Source organism: Miniopterus schreibersii (genome assembly GCF_964146895.1).
Source record: "Miniopterus schreibersii genome assembly, chromosome: X".
Classification (NCBI taxonomy): Eukaryota; Metazoa; Chordata; class Mammalia; order Chiroptera; family Miniopteridae; genus Miniopterus; species Miniopterus schreibersii.
Window position 1 is genome coordinate 14,529,384 of NC_138104.1, and position 20,171 is coordinate 14,549,554.

General features: G+C 38.4%; 1 protein-coding gene and 1 pseudogene across 4 annotated transcripts in view; both read right to left on the minus strand.

Annotated features, from left to right (window-relative positions):
- The window catches only part of GRIA3 (glutamate ionotropic receptor AMPA type subunit 3), a 254,308-nt gene that overhangs the window by 176,581 nt on the left and 57,556 nt on the right, over positions 1-20,171 (minus strand). For all 3 annotated transcript variants that reach the window (XR_013998000.1, XM_081125665.1, XM_081125666.1), the window contains exon 3: positions 1,452-1,691. Coding sequence is in view for 2 of the 3 variants with exons in the window: in XM_081125665.1 (XP_080981791.1) it covers positions 1,452-1,691 (240 nt within the window). In the remaining variant the exon portion in view is untranslated. The remainder of the gene's footprint in view (positions 1-1,451; positions 1,692-20,171) is intronic.
- On the minus strand, positions 14,782-15,244 carry LOC308551250 (large ribosomal subunit protein uL23 pseudogene; annotated as a pseudogene). Its single transcript has one exon. The product of its transcript is annotated as a large ribosomal subunit protein uL23 pseudogene (transcript).

The window sequence follows — 20,171 nt, forward strand, 5'->3', positions numbered from 1 at the left end:
TGTTCTGTGTTGTTAATGAATTGTCTCATGAATGTTCCTTTCTGTGTGTGCCCATTGGAACTGTATTATGTAAGCATCTACCACAAGATTGAATACACCATTGGGGGCTGATAACAGCTTGTAGAATTGGTTGACTAACAGATAAGTTATAAGTTAGGATTAGAAGCAAGACATAAAGTGTCCTGTGTCTGATATACTATCTCAAAAAAGACATAGAATATTACATTAAGAAGGGATACACCATTGGTGAGGAGACCAAGGCCAAGCGATCTTTAATAAGTTGGTCAACATACGAGAGCTAGTTAGTGGCAGAGCTTGGATTGTAACTCTCGTCTCTGCTTCAGGTTCATGAAATTTGATAATTATGGAGGGAAGTACCAAAGGCAAATAAAGGTCTTAGTATTTCCTGACAGGGTTTGATGGCACATCAAACTGAGAGTGAAGTGAAAAGTGATCTGGGTTACCCAAAACAAAATGTCCCTTCAAGTTAAGTTATCTAGAAGGATATCTTTTCCAGGGACCCCTTAAGGCAGGCAGACCTTTCATTTGCTCCTTCCTTCTCTGAGTCAGAAAACCCTGAGTCAGAGAGAACCATTCCAAGCTATAATCAGGGTTACAGGCTCATTGTTTTTTTAGAATCTCATGGTGATAGGATCCCCTGGTTTTACTGAAGAACACCTCAAAGAGAACTGAGTTTTAGAGGAATCTGTTTAGCTGAATTATATATACACCTAAGTGTATACTATTTAAGATCAGACCCTTAATTTCCGAGACTGTTTCAATATAATGTGTCCTCAATATATTATCTCACTATTAAAAAAAACACCCATCCCCAAAGCCCAGATTAACCAATCTCCACTCATTATTTCCATCAGATCATTGTTGAGGCTCTATAATCTGAAGATATAATGTGATCTGATGGAACAGGCCTGGATGTAGGAGATATTGACACCAGTCCTAGCTCTGTGGTTAAGCTGTTGTGTGAAAAAACACTTTTCCATTTGGACTTTAGTTTTCTCATCTATGAAATGGGGTTAATCATAGACTCTGACAGGGTTAATTCTCCAAAACTTTCCAGCTCAGGCTTCTCTCCATTTTAGACTAAGCTGCTTTTACTTTGTATATTTTAGACTCAGATAATTTTTTTGGTGGGGCAGGGGCTCTTTTTCAACAATAATGATTCAACCAGGAGGGTATCCCAAACCCTTTTTCAGAGTTAAGGGTAGGAGGACATATATAGTTTGAAAATTAGATTCTAAAGTTACCATTGCTTCATTTTTTTTTTGGTGTTCAATTCATTTTGAATATTAAATACAATTTTAAAAGAGTATTAGATTTTATTTGTTGTAAAAGAAGGGAACAAACATGAGTTGAGGAAGGTTAAACATCACTGTTAATATGAATATTAACAATATGAATATTCAAAGAGGAGAGCAGATGCCTCTTCTTACCTCTTTCTGTGTCATAGAGATACACAAACTTCTCCCACTTGTAGTGACCCAGAAGGCTCAAAATAGCACCCTTCAAGGCTGGGCGCATCTGGATGACAAACTGCACATCTGCATCAGTGGGGAAGCTGGGTGTGACAAAAGATGTGTGCAGGGCCCCACAGAAGGAGGTCAGAGTGTTCATTGACATCTGGTCGTAGAATCCAAAGATGGCATACACCCCTCTTGAGAACTGGGAGCAGACTGCAATGAGAAAAAGAGAAATTTCAATAGCACCATGGTCCCTTGATATAACTTATAGGGTTGGAAATACAATGTACAGTTAGGCTTTGGCTCTAAATGACATGCCTCAAAAGAAAACCAAGACCTCTGAAATCTCTACAAGCCCTTAAAAGCCCAGTTGCACAGCAAAAGAAGAGTAAGGAAGGGAAGAATTTATTTGATACAGTTGCATATTCTTTCTCTTGTTTTTGTTTGAGAGAAAGAGAAAGAAAGAAACATCGATCAGTTGTCTCCCTTACATGCCCTGACCAAGGATCAAAACTGTACCTAGGTATGTGCCCTGACTGGGAATTGAACCCACAACCCTTTGGTGCACGGGACACTCCAACCAGCTGAGCCACCCGGCCAGGGCATAGTTGCATATTCTTTATATCTACCATGAACAGGAAACTAAGAAAATGTGGGGAGGAAAGAGGTGAAGTTTGTTTTACCCTCTTTCAGCAACCCTCCCAGCTAACCTCCAAGAAACTTGGTGCTCTCATACTTCCACCATAGCTGCCTAGGGACCTCATAGTGTACCCACACCCCATTAAGGTACAACTGTCTTGTGTCTTACCCCTTTGTTGCATTTTCTACTACGCAACAATAATGGCTGATGATTTAGTCAAACCAACTGCTAACGTGTCTGCTATGAAATGGCTTGATCCTCTTCAGTCACATAATGATTTAATCATAGTTATTTTATGACTAATACCCTTAATGTAGGCTACTAATAAAGAGGATTTCAGATTCTGAGCAGGTCATTGGGAAGATTGACCTTCCAGTGCCCAGTTAGTCACATTAGGTAGGAGGGCCTATTCTGCCCATGTGTAATTGGCAAAGTGCTATCTTGATTCTTTTGCATTTATCTTCTAGATCTATTAACCCAAAGATAGAACTTTCATGTCTTCTTCATAATTGTGGTCAGCTTTACTTCATTTCAAAGTGTGTAACACCACCATCTTTTCCCTTTTCTGGCCCAGATGAGCTTAAAAAATGTGAACCAATTTCAATATTAGCCTAAGTAGAACATAATTAGCAAATCAAATCAACTACAACAACACCGTGTGGTGCATTCCCAAACCAAGTGGAAATGATCTTTAGATTATCTGCACTACTGCTTCCTTCCATTCATGCGAAGCAGACAGGACAGGCAGCTGATAATGTGGTGTGATTTAAGGGGTTCTGCATGGTCTCTCTTATCAGCTAAGAAGCCACTGCGAAGCTTACTTCTTCACGTTTAGGTGTTGAAAAAGTCTGTGGCTTGGGAGGGGGATTAAGTATAATCTTTTTTAGCCATTAGCATGTTAAGATGAAATAATGTCTGATTAGATGCTAGGATGAGTGGTAAAGAGATAAGTAAATTTTGAGGGGATGGGTGAGTCAGAGAAGAGAATATGAAGGGTCTGAAGTCCTCCCTGAGAGGCAAAATAGCGAAGCCATTGGGCACCAAAATAAGGAAGGCATTGAAAGTAGGACAAAAGCAAATGGAAAACCAATTTAATTCATTTCTTGACTGCTTGTGAAAATCAGAGAGTTCTTAGTATCTGTGGTATATTGCTTTCCATGCATTCCACTTAAACCTATATTGATTAGGAATGCTCTCTTTTATCAACCAAACTCATTAGCCATTGGCTTGAGGGTAGCATTTCAAATGTGATGATCAGTAACTGAAGTATCTCCTTCAGGAAAGATAATAATCTCTAACTTGAGGAATTCTAGGTGACCCCTCAAACATATGCACAAAAAATCATTATATTAAAAGGAGAAAACCAACTGGAAAATGAATCTGGGGCCCCTCAAGATAAAGGGCTAAAGGTAGTATTCAAAACCAAAAAGAAAGTGGGTAGATGCCACTTTGCCTTGATCATCACCAAAAGAGACACTAAGGAAAGTCCCATTCCCAAATTAATCCTATAAATGGAGAGTTTTGCAGTGCTGGGTCAAATCTTGACAAGAGCACATAATGTTCTGTATAAAATTGACAATTAAAACAGCTATGAGTGCTTAGAAGGAACCAGATACTGTGCTAAGTACTATACAAATATCTCATTTGATATTCCCAACAACCTCATGAGGTATTGCTATTATTTCTATTTGACAGATAAGAATTCTGAGACAAAAATGTTCTATCTCTTGTGTGGAGTCCAGGATTTGAACATGAGTCTGCCCAACTAAACTCACACTTCCTGGGTCCCAAAACCAACAATGAATTACATTAAAGAGTAATTATTGGCCCAAATGAGATAGGGTTTTCATGTTTAGCAAATAAAAATACAAAATGTCCAATTAAATTTGATTTTCAGATACATAAATTATTTTTAGTATAAGTAAACCTCAAATCATACATATACTAAAAATTTATTTGTTCATTTAAAATTCAAATTTAACTGAGGATCCTGAACTATATCTGGCAACCCCAGAAAGAACCTATCCTTATTACTGGTCATGGGACTGGAAGACTGGAACAATCATGACCCTTCACCCCAAATGATTCAGGAAGCAACTAGTAGTTCTTAGACTCATACCTACTAGCCAGCAGGGTCCAAGAGAAAGATGAAGACTCATGATCCCCATAAAAAATAGCCTCATGGGGAAGTGCAACATATATTCAACATGGAGAACTCTAACCTGACTAAATTATGAACAATAATTGAGAGGGAAATAAAGTTGGAGAGAGGAAAACCTATAGCTATGATCCACTTAGAATTTCAAAAAGCTCTTGATGCATTGGAAGAAAAAAAAAAAGTAAGGATGTTATGGTGGTAAGATACTGGTTAATAAAAAATTCTTGTATTGCTCTTATAATCATTGTTTTTGAACCTCAAGGGTATGGAATTAATTAATCATTACTAGCTCACATATGAACCTTTCATTTATTATTTATTACATTTATTTATCTATTTTTAAAATACAACAAACACTCATATATAGTTCAAGCAACCCAAGAACTATAACATTATTACTGATAACTTTTTTCTACCTATGTCTTCCTCCTCTATTCTTTCTCCCTGTTTTGATCCCTCCTTCCAAGGTAACTACTATACTGAATTTTGTATTTATCATTACCTTGGTCTTTTAAAAATATACAAACACACACCTAAACAATACAATGTTATTTTTGCTTGTTTTAAAACGTTGTTAGAAGGGAATCATATTGTATAGGTGAAACCCAGACTCCAGGAAGGAACACCCAGTGCAATCTTTAAGCCTGTGTATGATAAACAGAATGAGACAAAGGAAGAACTTATAAAAATGAGTAAGTGAACATGTGTGAAGAAATCCAGTGAAAATACAAAATTCCAAACTAAGCTTACAGCTTTGGTCATGGCCCAGGCAAGGGATTTAGGAATATTATAGATCAGCAGCAATCCTCAGGGAACACTAGGCTACTGTGGTGCAACAGGCAGACAGACACATGGCGGTGCACATCAACAAGAAGAGTGTTAGGAGAAAATCAGTAAATGTTGTATTCCCTTCATATAAAGCAGGTGCAGCTGCCCTGCAAATGTTATTGTGCATAGTTACCCTTGCTGTATACCTCAGAATATGCAGGGAATGTTAGTAGAAGGCCCAGTGGGGAAGACAGCTTCCATATGAGAACAGGGTTAATAGCCTCTGAGAGAAGCTGGAGGATAGGGGGCCTGTGAATGGCCTCTCGTAGTGGATCCCTGGGCTCCATTCCTGGCTGCAGAAAGTAAAGCTGAATGGAACACTGAGCTGACCTAAAGGAGAGTGTCTATGTTTTTAGATTCTTAGAATGTTTGAGCATAAGGAACTTAAAAGACTACTTTATTCAGTGGTTTTCAAGCATAGTTTTTAGTGTGAAATCCTTTCACAAATAAAATTTTATGTGGAAAAGTTCAATATAGAAGAGATCAAGTGGAGCTCTTCTGATTCAATAGAGTTCCACTGACACCTCCTTATCATAATGAAACTGTGACACAAAGGAGGAAGTGTCTTGCACAAGGTCATGTAATGAATTATGAACCAGTCACTTAGAAGTGCTTTATCAGCATCTCTACAGCATGCCTACTCCAGAGCTATCTAGGGCAGCATGGGTCAGGATTTGACTAGCATGAAAGTGACTTACCCTCCTAGCTCTCAGCATAGATGTATCCACCAGGGGTTTCCCATGACTCATCTGCTGGTTGCTTCCTTCACCTTCCCCAGCCCCAAATACCAATGAGATCAGGTGGCAGATTGGTGATTTTTTAGGACTCATGATTCTTTTGGGCAATGTCTGTTACCTTAATGTGAATCCTTAGTGAACCACACTTATTTCTTTATCTCAGAAGACTTGTCCTTGGTAAAATGATCCTGGAAGAAATAGTTATTTTGGCAATCTTATGAAGCCTCAAAGTGCAGATGAAAGGGCAACAGTTCATGGTTCTGCCAGTCTTAAGCTGCATGACTTTGTGCAAGTTACTTAACCTGTCTGAGCCTCAGTACAGGATAGTAATTATGTAAGAAGGTTCTGGAATTAGACCATATAGGTTGATATCCTGAATCCATCACTTATAAGGCAAGTTACTTAATATCTCTATGCTTCTGACCCAGTTTCTTCATCTGTAAAATTGGAATAATAATGCCTGTCTCAGCATTCGTTGTGAAAGTTAAAATGAGTTCATTCATGGGAAGCATCTAGAACAGTGCCTGGCACATAATAGATATTCAGTTAATGCTAGCTATTTATTCATGCAACAAACATGTATTGAGCATCTACTATGTGCCAGGCACTGTTATAGGTATTTTGAGATACAGGAGAGAAAAAAGATCCTGTCCTCTTGGAACTTATACACTAGTGAGGGGAAAAGAAAATAATAAATGTGATAAATAAAATATAAAGTATATCTTAAGTTGTAAATGTTGCTTTTGGTTATTGTCATAGGCAAGCAATAATGAAATGGTACATGGAAAATACTTAGCACAGTGCCTATCATACAACTTGGCAACTAAATAGTTCTTTCTGTGTTTCTTTCCTCTTGCCACCTCTCTTTAGCATACTTTGTTTTCTGTTAACCCCATCAGGTTACCCTCCCCACAGTAACCACTGCCCTGGACCTCACACTGAGTATCCAAGTAGCACTGCTTTTCTTCTCTTTCACCTTCCCTATACAGTTCTTCAATGCTCTTTCCTATTCTCATTCCTAGGTAATAATGGGTTAAGAAAGAAACCCTGCTAGTTTGGTTTGAGAATGTGCTGTTGTCCCCTGACTCTTACCCTCCCTAAGTAAGGCTTTCCTGCTACTAAAATACTGTCCCCATTTGGGGCCTCTGTACTTTCCCAGTATAAAATATCTTGTCTGCTTCCTAAGAGTGGCTGTCTCCCTCTCTTTCCTCTAGCAAAGCACCAAATTCTTCTCATAGAAGATGTCATTTCTGACTATACCCTGGATTCCTGGTAACACTAGGGTAGCTCTCTGGCAGCATTCCCTTCAATGGTGAGTGACAAGCAAGGCTGGAGCCAGCTGTCTCGCTTTTATTTATAGCCCCCAAGTCTGTAGGGTTGGGACAGGTATTGTTAATGTACAGTATGGCAGCTAATTACACCACCCATATTCCAAAAGGCATCATTACAAAAATGTCAAGCAACTTGATTACCCAAAAGATCAGAATAACAATATTGCATTTCATTTACAGAACACTTTTCATAGATTTTTTTTTTTTTTGAATCAGGAGAAAAAGGAAACTGAAGTCTCCTGCTGACTTAATGATCACATTTAAAGCAAGCAGGAAGAAGAAAAGTATAGCAATGAAGGAAAAACAGATATATCATAAGAAGTTTCTTCAGGTAATACCATAGTAGAGTGAATTCCAGGGGATCAAAGAAACTTAGAATGGGGAGGGTCCTTAAGAAATAATGTAGTCCAATGTTTTCTAAAGCTGTGGTATTGGTCCATAGTGAAGTTTTCAGTCTGGTGAAATATGTGTGTGTGTGTGAATGTGTGTTTGTATTGGGGTAAGGTTGACAACTTCTTTTTTAGAAAGGACAATCCTTTTCTCTATATAATTTCATTTTCTAGCATTGTATGTAGGGTCCTTTTTGTTCTGAAATGATGATGTTGATGGTAAATTTTATATCTATCTATCTATCTATCTATCATCTATCTATCTATCTATCATCTATCTATCTATCTATCATCTATCTATCTATCATCTATCTATATCTATCTATCTATCTATCATCTATCTATCTATCTATCTATCTATCTATCTATCTATCTATCTATCTATCTATCTATCTATCTATCTATCTATCATCTATCTATCTATCATCTATCATCTAATCTATCTATCTATCATCTATATCTATCTATCATCTATCTATCTATCTATCATCTATCTATCTATCTATCTATCTATCTATCTATCTATCTATCTATCTATCATCTATCTATCTATCTATCTATCTATCTATCTATCATCTATCTATCTATCATCTATCATCTAATCTATCTATCTATCATCTATATCTATCTATCATCTATCTATCTATCTATCATCTATCTATCTATCTATCTATCTATCTATCTATCTATCTATCTATCTATCTATCTATCATCTATCTATCTATCTATCTATCTATCATCTATCTATCTATCTATCATCTATCTATCTATCTATCATCTATCATCTATCTATCTATCATCTATCTATCTATCATCTATCATCTATCTATCTATCTATCTATCTATCTATCTATCTATCTATCTATCATCTATCTATCTATCATCTATCTATCATCTATCTATCATCTATCATCTATCTATCTATCTCTATCTATCTATCATCTATCATCTATCTATCTATCTATCTATCTATCTATCTATCTATCTATCATCTATCTATCTATCTATCTATCTATCTATCTATCTATCTATCTATCTATCTATCATCTATCTATCTATATCTATCATCTATCTATCTATCTATCATCTATCTATATCATCTATCTATCTATCATCTATCTATCTATCTATCATCATCTATCTATCTATATCTATCATCTATCTATCTATCTATCTATCTATCTATCTATCTATCATCTATCATCATCATCTATCATCTATCTATCTATCTATCTATCTATCTATCTATCTATCTATCTATCTATCATCTATCATCTATCTATCTATATCTATCTATCTATCTATCTATCTATCTATCTATCTATCTATCATCTATCTATCTATCTATCTATCTATCTATCATCTATCTATCATCTATCCATCTATCTATCATCTATCTATCATCTATCTATCTATATATAGATATATAGATATCAGTTCCAGACCATCCAATAAAGTGAGTCATAATGTTTTTTTTGCTGGTGGTCTTGCCTTCAATTTGTAAAACACACAACATCTATGAAGTGCAATATGTGCCTTCCAAAATATGTCCATGTCTTAATACCCCAAGTCTGTGAATAAGATTATATGGTAAATATAATTAAAATATAGTATCAGAGTGATGTGATATAAAGAAAACTTGACCAGCCAGTGTTAGCTTTGAAGGTAGAAGAGGATATGAGCTAAGGAAAGTGAGTGGCCTCTAGAAGTTGGGAAAGGCAAGAAAATGAATTCTCCTTCTATTAGAGATTTCAGACAGGAACATAGCCCTGCTGGCGCTTTGATTTTAACTCAGTGAGACCCCTTCCAGACTTCTGACCTACAGAACTGGAAGGTAATAAACTTGTGTTATTTTAAGACACTGAATTTGTGGTACTTTGTTAGAATAGTAAATAGAAAACTTATGTACTCAACATAGTAAAAACTTAAAGTTGGTAACTCTCTAAATCAATCTACATTCCACAAACCTTTTATTCTTACTCATCTGAGAGGTCCAAAAATTTGGACACTAATGATCTAGTCCAACTTCTCATTCAGCACAGGAACCACCTCTTGTGAGGTCATATTACCTCTCCTTGAATACTTCCAGTGACAAGGGAGCTCAATACTGACAAGCAGCCCTGCCCTTGCAAGGAAGCTCTGATGGTTAGGGAGCTCTTTCTTAAATTAAACCTAACTTTACCTATTGGGACTCTTGAGTGCCACATGATACATCAAATTCCAATTCCACATGACCTTAACTTAGTTTTATAGGAAACTTAAAAATACAATTGATGTATTCAGGAAATACATAGTGGCTATTAGCAATTCAGGTTTGTGCCTTTAGTGTCTCCACTCTGCCTTCTATCAGGCTAAAATTCTGCTAAAAGATTCCACTGACCCCTAAATCTCTACCACCTCCATAAACTATCATTCTAACTCCTTCTTTTCCACCATCACTAATGATGGGATAATGAGGACCTTGCAGCCCTCTGCATCTGCAACCTAGTTTCTGCTCCCATTACTCTACTGAACCTGGTCTCTCAGATTTGATGATGACCTACTCACTGCCAAGTCCAACTCTATTCAGTGACATCATTCAATTCAACTGCTGAGCAGCATTTGATATTGTTAGCCAAATCCTCCCCCTTTAAACTCTCCTCTCCTGTTTTAAGACCACTAAACCCTGTTTGTTCTATCTCTGTAACTGCTCCTTTTCAGTTTCTTCTTGGTTTACTCCTTTGATATGTGCCTAGAGATTTTGCCCTTGGCCTTCTTTTCTTCTTACTGTTTTTCCCCATTCAACAAATACTTATGGAGCTCCTGGTATGTGCCAAGCAGGATGAATTTCATGTAGAAACCTCTAGCTTCAGACACACTCCTGAGTTCCAGATCCACCTTCCTTAACTGCTTATAAAACAGCCTCACCTGGAAGCCTTCATAGCATCACACACTCAGCATATTATTTCTCCACTCCCATCCCCCACCTGTGGATTTGCTCCTCTTGTCCCTGTTTTTTCCTAATGCAACACTCTTCTTCTGGTCACCAAAGCTAGAGTCTTAAGGATCATCTCTGCCTTCTCTCTCTGCCTCATTCCCCTATATCACTCTTTTTAGATGCTTCATCAATTCGACCTCTATAGCATATGGGGTATCTATATCTTGTTCATCTTCAGTTCAGGTTCTCATTCCTTCTCTGTTAGACTATGAGAGTAGTCTCCTAACTGCTCACTTGCTTCCAATCTTTTCCGTAATCTACTGTCGACACTGCTATCTGATTATTCTTCCTCCTTTCTGTTCCAAATGTCTGATCAAAATCTACCCATCTCAAATCTCATTTCTGCAAGAATCTGCTCTGTGTATGAGATGTTAATGGACTAATAAATGAATCTTTGTAAGTGAGTCAGCTCAGGGTTTCTCAACCTCCACAGACACTAGTGACATTTTTAGCTGGATAATTCTTTGTTGTGAAAGACTGTCCTGTGCATCATAGGATGCTTAGCAACATCCCTGGACTCGACCCATTAGATGCCAGTAGTATCACCATATTCCTTAGTTGTGAAGCCCCAAATGCCTCAAACATTGCCAAATATCCCTTGTGGGGCAATATCACTCACTGTTCCCTTTCCCTCCTTGCCCCTCATTTGAGAACTACAGGGTTACCTTATGACTTCCTCTCCACAGAGAACAAGGCCTTAACCTTATAGAAATGCATACATATCTAGAAGATCCCAAAGAAGTTATCTTAGTGTAGGAAACTTAGGAGGGTTGAATATCTTGGATTATTCAAAGCCCACTATACAAGCAGATACCTCCCTGGCTTTGCCCTTAAATTGGTTATTTGTGTTTAACCTGGGGATATAGCAAGGGGAGAATTATATAGAGAATGGAAGTGGCAGGGCGGGTATGGGGTAGTAGCCAGTTCATGCCTTCCGTGGGTTCATATAAATCATCCTCCCCATCCCCCTGAACACACTTTGGTCTTGAGTTCCAGTAACCACAGTGAATGCTTATATGTACCAGAGTCAGAATAAGGTGTAAGCCCCATACTCCAGCTGATGACTCCATGGTTTAATTACCATCTTTGGGTTAATTCCCTTGAACATTTTGTTCAGCTCTCAGGAGTACACTGCCTTCCAACAATCTAACTAGTTATTTTTGCAATTACATGGCATGTATCTAAATGCTGGCAAAGAAAACACTCATTATCAACATTCAATCCTACTTCAATATAACGACTTGCAAATGCAGGCTTCAACATATGAGCACATATATTTTGGAAAAATCATTTTGCAACTGTAAGTGCAAACCACTCTTCCATAGAACTGTCAGAAATGGCAGGAGAGGTGCTATGATGGGTTGGGGTAATGGTGTACTTGTTAGGCTCTTTTATATCAAGACAATATGGTTAAGTATCAGAGCCCAAGAATTTAAAGTTTTTTGCTTATTCATTAATTAATACATTAATTCATCAAATAAAATTTTGAGTTCCTACTGTGTGACAAACACTGTCTAGGTGCTAGGATACAGCAGTGAGCAAAACAGATAGGATCCCTGTTGTCATGTTGCTTACAGTCTAATATTGGCAACAAATATTAATAAAATAAGCATACCAATGTGTGATTACAATGTGTAACTACCATGTCTTCCCCTGAGGGAGGATAACATTTGAAGCACTGAAAGAGGACTAGCCTGGCTGGAGTGTGACCAGTAAGGAGGAGGGTGCTTGATGAATTTGGTAAGAGGCAAGGACCCAACCATGGAGAACCTTGTAGGACACTGGTAAGGAATTTAGATTTTATTCTAAGGACCATGGGAAGAAATCTTGGAAGAAATTTTGTTATGGGTATTCCATGTGCTGATTCATATTTTGAAAAAATTTACCTGTACACTAATCTCCATGGCTTATTTATTTTATAACTGGAGGTTTGTACTTCTTATTCTCAAAACCCTTGCCAATTATCACTTTGTTCTCGGATTCTATGAGTCTGTCTTTGTTTTGTTTTGTTTGTTCATTTGTTTTTGTGTTTTTTTTTTTTTAGATTCCACATATAAGTGAAATCATATGGTATTTCTCTTTCTCTGTCAGACTTATTCACTTAGTATAATACCCTCTAGGTCTATCCATGTTGTCACAAATGTCAAGATTTCATTCTTTTTATGGCTGAATAATATTCCATTGTATATATGTACCACATCTTCTTGATCCAATCGTCTATCGATGGACACTTTACTTCTCTCCTGGTCTCATCATCTCTAACCATGTATCTTTACTCTTTATCATTGTGTTTTATGGGGAAGAAGTAAAAAGAAAGAGGATGCTGAGGGGAGACAGAGGAGTGCTTTCTGGTAAAGAATGAAGCACCAGAAGAATCTGGAAACTATTCCTTTCTACCCTCTAGTTCAAGCAGTATGTCATTACCTAAGCTCAAAAAACTGATTCATTGCCCTTTGTTGTCAGGAAGCAAATGGCCTACCTACTTTACAAGTAGAATAATTGATTTCTGATAAGCTCCTGGGATCCATGGTCCTCATCGTCCCTGCTTACTAGTAGACTTCAAAGAAATTGTAAGCAACCTTATAAAATTTCCCCAGTGCATTCCTGATGGGAAGCAACTCTTGAAAAACCACCTTCCTAATACCCTGGATTGGTAGTTATACAACAGTTCACCTTATTGCTGCATTAAAATTCAATACCACCTCAGTTCCCTCAAATATGTTCCAAAAGCCTAAAGAGCAAATAACCCATTTTTCCTCTAGGAAAAAAAGCAAGCTTTTCTAACCTGAATTCAACTGGTTGGATTTTTGAAAGTAAATTCCCACCCTTGGTTTGGGAAGCCATTCTGAGTCAGTGCAGGACTTTATGTCAAAGAAGTTCAATCAAAGGTGTTTGTCTTGTCAAGCATAGGGGTTACATTCAGGTAAACCTTAGTGGCTCTTGCAGGACATTGCAGGGTCCAGCGACACTCTATTTTAAAGGTACTTTGATTGGGAATGACAGGTACTCTAGCTTGAATCTGAGAACAAAACTTTCTGAAACAAACTCCCACAAGTCCCCTATACCTTTCTCCTAAAACAGAAGGACGTCACTTGGAAGAGAGGAATTTCAGGTCTTGGGGCTAATTTAGAAAAAGACCCAGCTTTTTAACAAGGGCACTGATGAGAGATAGACACTCCCTTTAAATGTATTTCTCATGTTTAGTGACTTTCTAAACCTATGTTGTTGTATCTGGTAGCCACTAGCCATATGTGGCTATTTGAGTTAAAATTATTTGAAATGAAATAAAAGTAAAGATTCTGTTTCTCAGTTACACTATCCACATTTCAAGTGCTCCATAGCCACATGTATTGGACTGTGCAACATGGTACATTTCCATCATCACAGTGTTGGCCTAGTAGGTCCTATTAAAGTTGCCTCCTGTGCCTACCCACCTAAATGTTTTAGATTCTAATTCAACCAGCATTTATTCAGTACTCACTCTGTTCTAGACATTGTACTAGCAACTCTCATACCTTGGGGTTGGGGTCACTGTATAATGATTAATGGAAATTGCCAATGTGTAGGCAGAGTAGCTAGATGCCTTGTAGTGTGGTTTGATGGCTCCTAGAAAGCATTCCTGTCTTCAGTTTTCTTCTCCATTGACTACTACAAGGTTTGAAACACTTACCTCTACAGGCTAGGATGGTGACATTCCTTGTTAAATGACAAATGTGGCCTGGAAGGGGAATATGCAGTCACTATTACTCATGACTACTTCAGTATTAACTGGTTTGTTAGATTAATTCTGAGAACTAGGCACTGGGGGAATATGACACAGATTAGATAAATTTTGAGGGCTTGTAGTAGGAGTCAAGAAATATCTGAGTCTTTCATTATCTCTTACAAGAGTGACTCTCTGTTTGAGGGCACTACAGAATGGGGGCCTTCTGCCATCTGAAGGCAGTGCTAGGTGCTATTAGGGCAGAGACGGGGGGGGGCAACAACAAACCCTGTCAACACTGCTATTTGCCAAAAGTGGATTCTGATCTGCACTGTGTTTTGATCAAACCTGAATGTTCATGTTCAAACAGGCTTTAAGTTATGTGTGTCAGTTCAGCAGATATTTTTATTAAACACTTATTGAACAGTATCTAGTACTGTGCCAGATGTTGGAGAGGTAGAATTCTACTCTTAAGTTCCCTTTCTTTTTTAATTTACAGTGAAAAAGTTTTATATTTAGAATTAGCCAGCTGGACTCAGTTTAGATGATCCCAATTTTGTTGGCAACATCCAATGCTTCATAGTTGGGAGCCAGTGGAACATATGCCTTCTTTTCTCCATCAGGCCTGATGAGGGTGTTGACCTTGACCACGTCAATGCCACAGAGCTTTTTCACAGCCTGTTTGATCTGGTGCTTGTTGGCTTTGACATCCACAGTGAACACAGGTGTATTACTGTCTTCTATCTTCTCATGGTTGACTTGGTGGTCAGGGGGAACGTGATGATGACACAGTGGTCAAGCTTGTTTCTCCTGGGGGTGCTTTCCCAGGATATTTAAGCTGCCTTTGGAGCCTCAGTGTCTTCCACCGTCAGAAGATGGGTGACTTGCAGATCTTCTTTTGTGTGGCTGTGGACACCTTTCAGCTCTGCTTTCTTTGCCTTCAAAGTCTTTTCTTTGGCTTCAGTTTAGGGAGGGGCAGAGGCTTCTTTGCTTTCAGTGCCATTTTCCTGAAGAGGCTAAGTTTCCTTTCGTATGACCTCTTACTGGGGCATTCATAGCTGGCCCAGAGCCAGCAAGACCTCACCTTTCTTCCCCACTTTTCTCTTCTCCTTGTGTATTACCTAATACCCACCTTCACCACGCTTATCCTAGTCCCCATTTTTTCAACATCACTTTTCACTTGTTCCAGGTCAGTCTATAACTGAGAAGAGAGAAAGGGAAGGATAAGGGAAAACTAATTGTCCTTCCCTTTCCCTATAGTAGTGTTTTGCAAATTTCAGGCCACAACCCACTAGTGGGTTATAAAATCAATGTAGTAGTCATGACCTAGCCTTTAAAAAAATAAATGAAATAAAATAGAAAAACGTTAAAATGTATCCATATAATAAGTAAATATAGTTTCATAAAACTTGAATTAATTATCAAATATATGCATGTGTGTTGTGAGTCGTTAAATAAAATGTATTTTTTACCACACTACACCATTGTAGCTCCATGCCCTGTCCCAAGCTTAGCACTAATTTGGTCTACAACCATTCTGCCCTCACTGTTTATCTCCTCCTGCAGAAGTCCTGCCTTATTCCTTTTCTTGTTTTCCCAATCCATCCCTTCTTCCTAGACCTTCCTAGCCTCCATCTGAATCACCCTCCCTACATGCAGCTGGTGTCCCATTGAATTGCCACCTGGGAATGGGAACTGGAGGAATCTCTGTTCCCACTATCTGATATGGGAGTGATTAGGGAATATGTGTTACTGAACTTTCGAGTTTGGCTGTGAATGCATCTTCCCATGGAAGCATGAGCATTTTATGGGATTAGGTTCAGTGTTGTACAGCCCTTCAGTTTCAGTCTGGAATCTATGTGCTTTAATGGACAGCTCTGGTACCCAGGCCACCTATATGCCAGCCAGATTACATGTCTTCTTTTAGAACTCAATCCTCTTGCATTCTGAAAAACCAGTGGTGCAAAGTGTGATTCCCATAGATTCCTACTTTAATGCCTTGCAACAACACAAAACAGCTGAGTCCTCTTCCATGGACCTTGCAGATTATCCTTTAGTGGTTTGAAAGTAAGACTGTGTCTCCCAAAGTACTTAACTTGCTCCACAGGGAAGAATCTGACTAAAAATAGGTAGAAGTAGCTAGAATTAAGTAAACACATGTAACTCATAGAATGAATTTTTAGCTGTAGATAAAGTAGCCTCCTCTAGCACTTTGCTGCTCAGTCATATATTAAACTTGTAACTTTTATGTGGTGCCAATGAATACATCTGACCACATCAGAGTTGTCTGCTTCAAGAGGAAGAGAAATTAGGCCTCTAATTCTCTTTGTGCAATGACATGCAAAATTAAAGTCTTCATATTTTCAGATAACAATGGCATTGCCTGAGAGAAGCTGCATATTTAGTCATAAAAACAAAAACAAAACAACCCACTCTAGTAAGTCCTCAGAGGTTGGCCAAGGACATGTGAGTGAGGTAATTGAGCACACATTCTGTCTTATTTTAGGTATTGGGACCCAGTGACTGGGCCCTCGGCTCCCTGTTATCTGTCAGATATAGTCTAAACCCTTCAGCCTGAAAGTCACATTAGAAAAACATTGTGTACAGAGCTGTACATAGTAAGTGCTCCATAAATAGTGCATATTTGTTTTGTACCCCATGGTCCTCCATCATTAGGGCTTATGATCTATCTATCCAATATTGTCTCCTGCAATTCTCCAGTGGGAAGTTTCTGCCTCAGCCTAGTTGGTCTTTCTATGCTTGACATACTTCTTACTAATTCCTACTGCTGAGCATGTGTCCATACATTTTCCCTACCCTGGAATGCCATTTCCCAAATCTCTGCCATTCCAGTTCTTGCCTACTTTTCAAAAGTACCTGAAGCTGCTTCCTGCATGGAGCTTTTGGTGCCCATTTCATCCCTAAAGAGACCTGTTCTTTCTCTGAGAGCCAGCAACATTTGGGCCCAGCCCCCATTTTGACATTTTATCATAGTGTGCCTCAACCAAGCTGTGGACCACTTGCCTCTTGAATGTGAATGTGAACTTCTACCTATGTCTGAGAAGCTTTTGTAGAGCCAGGGAACACACAACACATGTTCTATTAGTTCTGTGTCAGGCTCAGTATATGGTTCATAGTGTAAGCCTTTAATGAGGTGATGATATAAATTGGTACTGGATAGCAGAACTTTCCAGTTCTGTTTCCTATGTCATTGCTGACTCAATCTGTGACATTTACTTTACCTTTTCCTGAGCTCTCACTTCTCTCCAGCATACTGGCAAGGGCAATATTTATATACCCTAAAGAGATGTTTTGCGGATTAGCCATAATGAGTATAACACATGTAAAAATATGAAGATCTGTAGAAACCCTATTATTATAGAAATAATAATAATTACAGCTGCACTGGGTTAAATGCTCCAGAAGCCATATAGAAGATGCCTTATCTGGGGCAAAAGCAGCCAACTGTGCCAGCAATTAGTCAATTATGAGTATTTAATTTTATATTATTGTTCGTGATTTTTGTTTCTGTGCACAATTGGGGCCTAGTTGCCTCTTTTGCCTTTTTTTTATTGTTCCAAATATTACAGATGTCCTTTTGTCTTCCCACTGACCCCTTTCACCCCACCCCCACCCCCCTCCCCAGTCATCACCTTTGTCTTTTAAATGAAACCTCTGATGAAGTTGGTTAGAGATCAATCTTTATGGGGCCTAGGATCCCCAAAGCCATGCTACAGATCCAGTGACTCTATGACTATGTTTTGCTACCCTTCACCGTTGAAGCTCCTACTTTGGCCAATGTTCCTTCCCATATTGTTTTTCATCTGTCCCTAAGGAGTCTCAGCTCCAGAATGGTGAAGGTGGTACTGAATACAAGTGTCGGCCAGACAGTAATGTCATTTGAGGGCACACCAAATGCAGAGTACTGGGAGAGACACAGAGGAAAAAAAACATATTCCTTTTAACTGTGAAAGAGACTTTTGGTTTGTAAAAGGCTTGAAGAAACTAGGAGAGGCCCTTAGAAAAATGAAAGAACCTTCCTCTCTGGAAAAGAAATGCACGTAATTCACTCAGGACGTATTCTTTGGGACTCATTCTGTGTCCCTATCCTTTTCCTTATTTACCTTGACCACCTGAATCATTCTACACAATGAATCTCTATGAAGTATTCTGAGATTTTTAAGTCAAAATTCTTTTGTGAATAATTAATAATTTCTCTGAGTAGAGCATATGAATATATTTGATGCAAAAAATAATTGAATAACACTTTTTCTTCTTTTTCATCTACCCAGCTAATACAGAAAAGTATTATCAATGTGCCATCACTCATTAAACAAATATTTATGTGTCTGGCCATCAAAATTAGAAATCAGGAGGAAGATTTTTTAAAAATTTACTGCACTTCATGTTCATCTGTTAGCAGGCACCAACTCTCTGGAGGTTGGATTGCTGTATGCTTATGTATTGTGAGAGTTTTGTTGTGCTCTTTCTCTGAAGATCTCAGCTTTGGAAGGATTACAGGGAATATAGTTTAAAAGACAATTTGAGTGCCACAAAACATCCTTTTCATGAGTACTGCTTTTGCTTTCAAAAAAAGTTTTGTGAATTTCTCTTTGGTGGAGAGTCACCCACTTTCTGGCCCTGCCCTGCTCCATTCTCTCCTCTGGGTCCACCCTAAAGCCAAGTAGCCTATGCTTTTGAGGAGCTATGGAGCCAGTTGATGACCCTCCACTTTCAGGAGCAGAAGTGACTGCTCTGGGATCTGCTACACAATGAGGAGTTTTTATTTGGAACTGCATTATTTTTTTATATTGTTTTTTCTACACTGTTCAGAATTTTTAATTTTTCTACTTTGGCTTTTCCCTTTTTTAATTTTATTTTTTATTGCTTCAGATTTCTGATTATGTATTCAACACAGTGTGCCATTTTAATTTTATTGGCCCATTTAAAGGGCAAATAAACCTTTGTTTTTATAAGGAGAAGGTAAAGGACCAATTATCCTCGCCCTCAATGCATATTTGCTAATTTGAGTTTACAATCCAGTTATGCATCTTAGGAAAGATTTTGCCATTTGCACCCTCTTACCCTATTTCCTGGTGTATTGTTGCTATGACATAACACATTTGCCAGTGAACACTTTAGCTCTTAATGAACAGAGTAATTATTTTATTACCTGCCATTGCCTTATTTATGCTCTGAGATCCTATTAGGAGTGGACCAAGCACTGAGGGGAATACTCCATTCTCCTGAATTGAAGGCTTTCCTGATCCCAATATGTTGCCACAATGTATGTAATGATCAGATACATGTTGTAATTGGATTGTCACCCAATCAGTTTCAGGGAGAAGGGATGGCACTGCTTAATGCTTGCTTGGAATGTAATTTTCTCTAAGAAGCTTGCCCTGAGCTGGGCCATGCCGCAGATTGTTACTGCCTCTACATATCACTTTGCCACTCTAGTTATAATAATACCATCAGTATTCCAGAGTCAGAAACATTTGTGGATTGGATTCTAGGAGAAAAAGTACAGGCATACTTCATTTTATTACACTTTGCTTCATTGTGCTTCACAAATGTTATGTTTTTGACAAGCTGAAGGCAAGACTCTCCACCAGCAAAAAGATTATAATTTGCTTTGTTGCCATACTCACTTTATTACAGTGGTCTGGAACCAAACCCACAATATCTTCGAGGTATGACTATACAAATTCTTTTGAATAGAGGCCTTGGGGAGTAGCAAGAGGACTAGGAATGTGACATGGGGAAGACTCTGTTGCTGTTTGTGAAAGCGATGGACTCAGACGGTGAGAGAAGTCAGGAACTTGAAATTCCCTACCCTGCTGAGGCCAGACTCACAGGCCAGTTTGTAAGGGGATCAGTTGGACTTCCACCACTGTACAGACCTCTGGCACCCAGGTGGTAGCACCTGT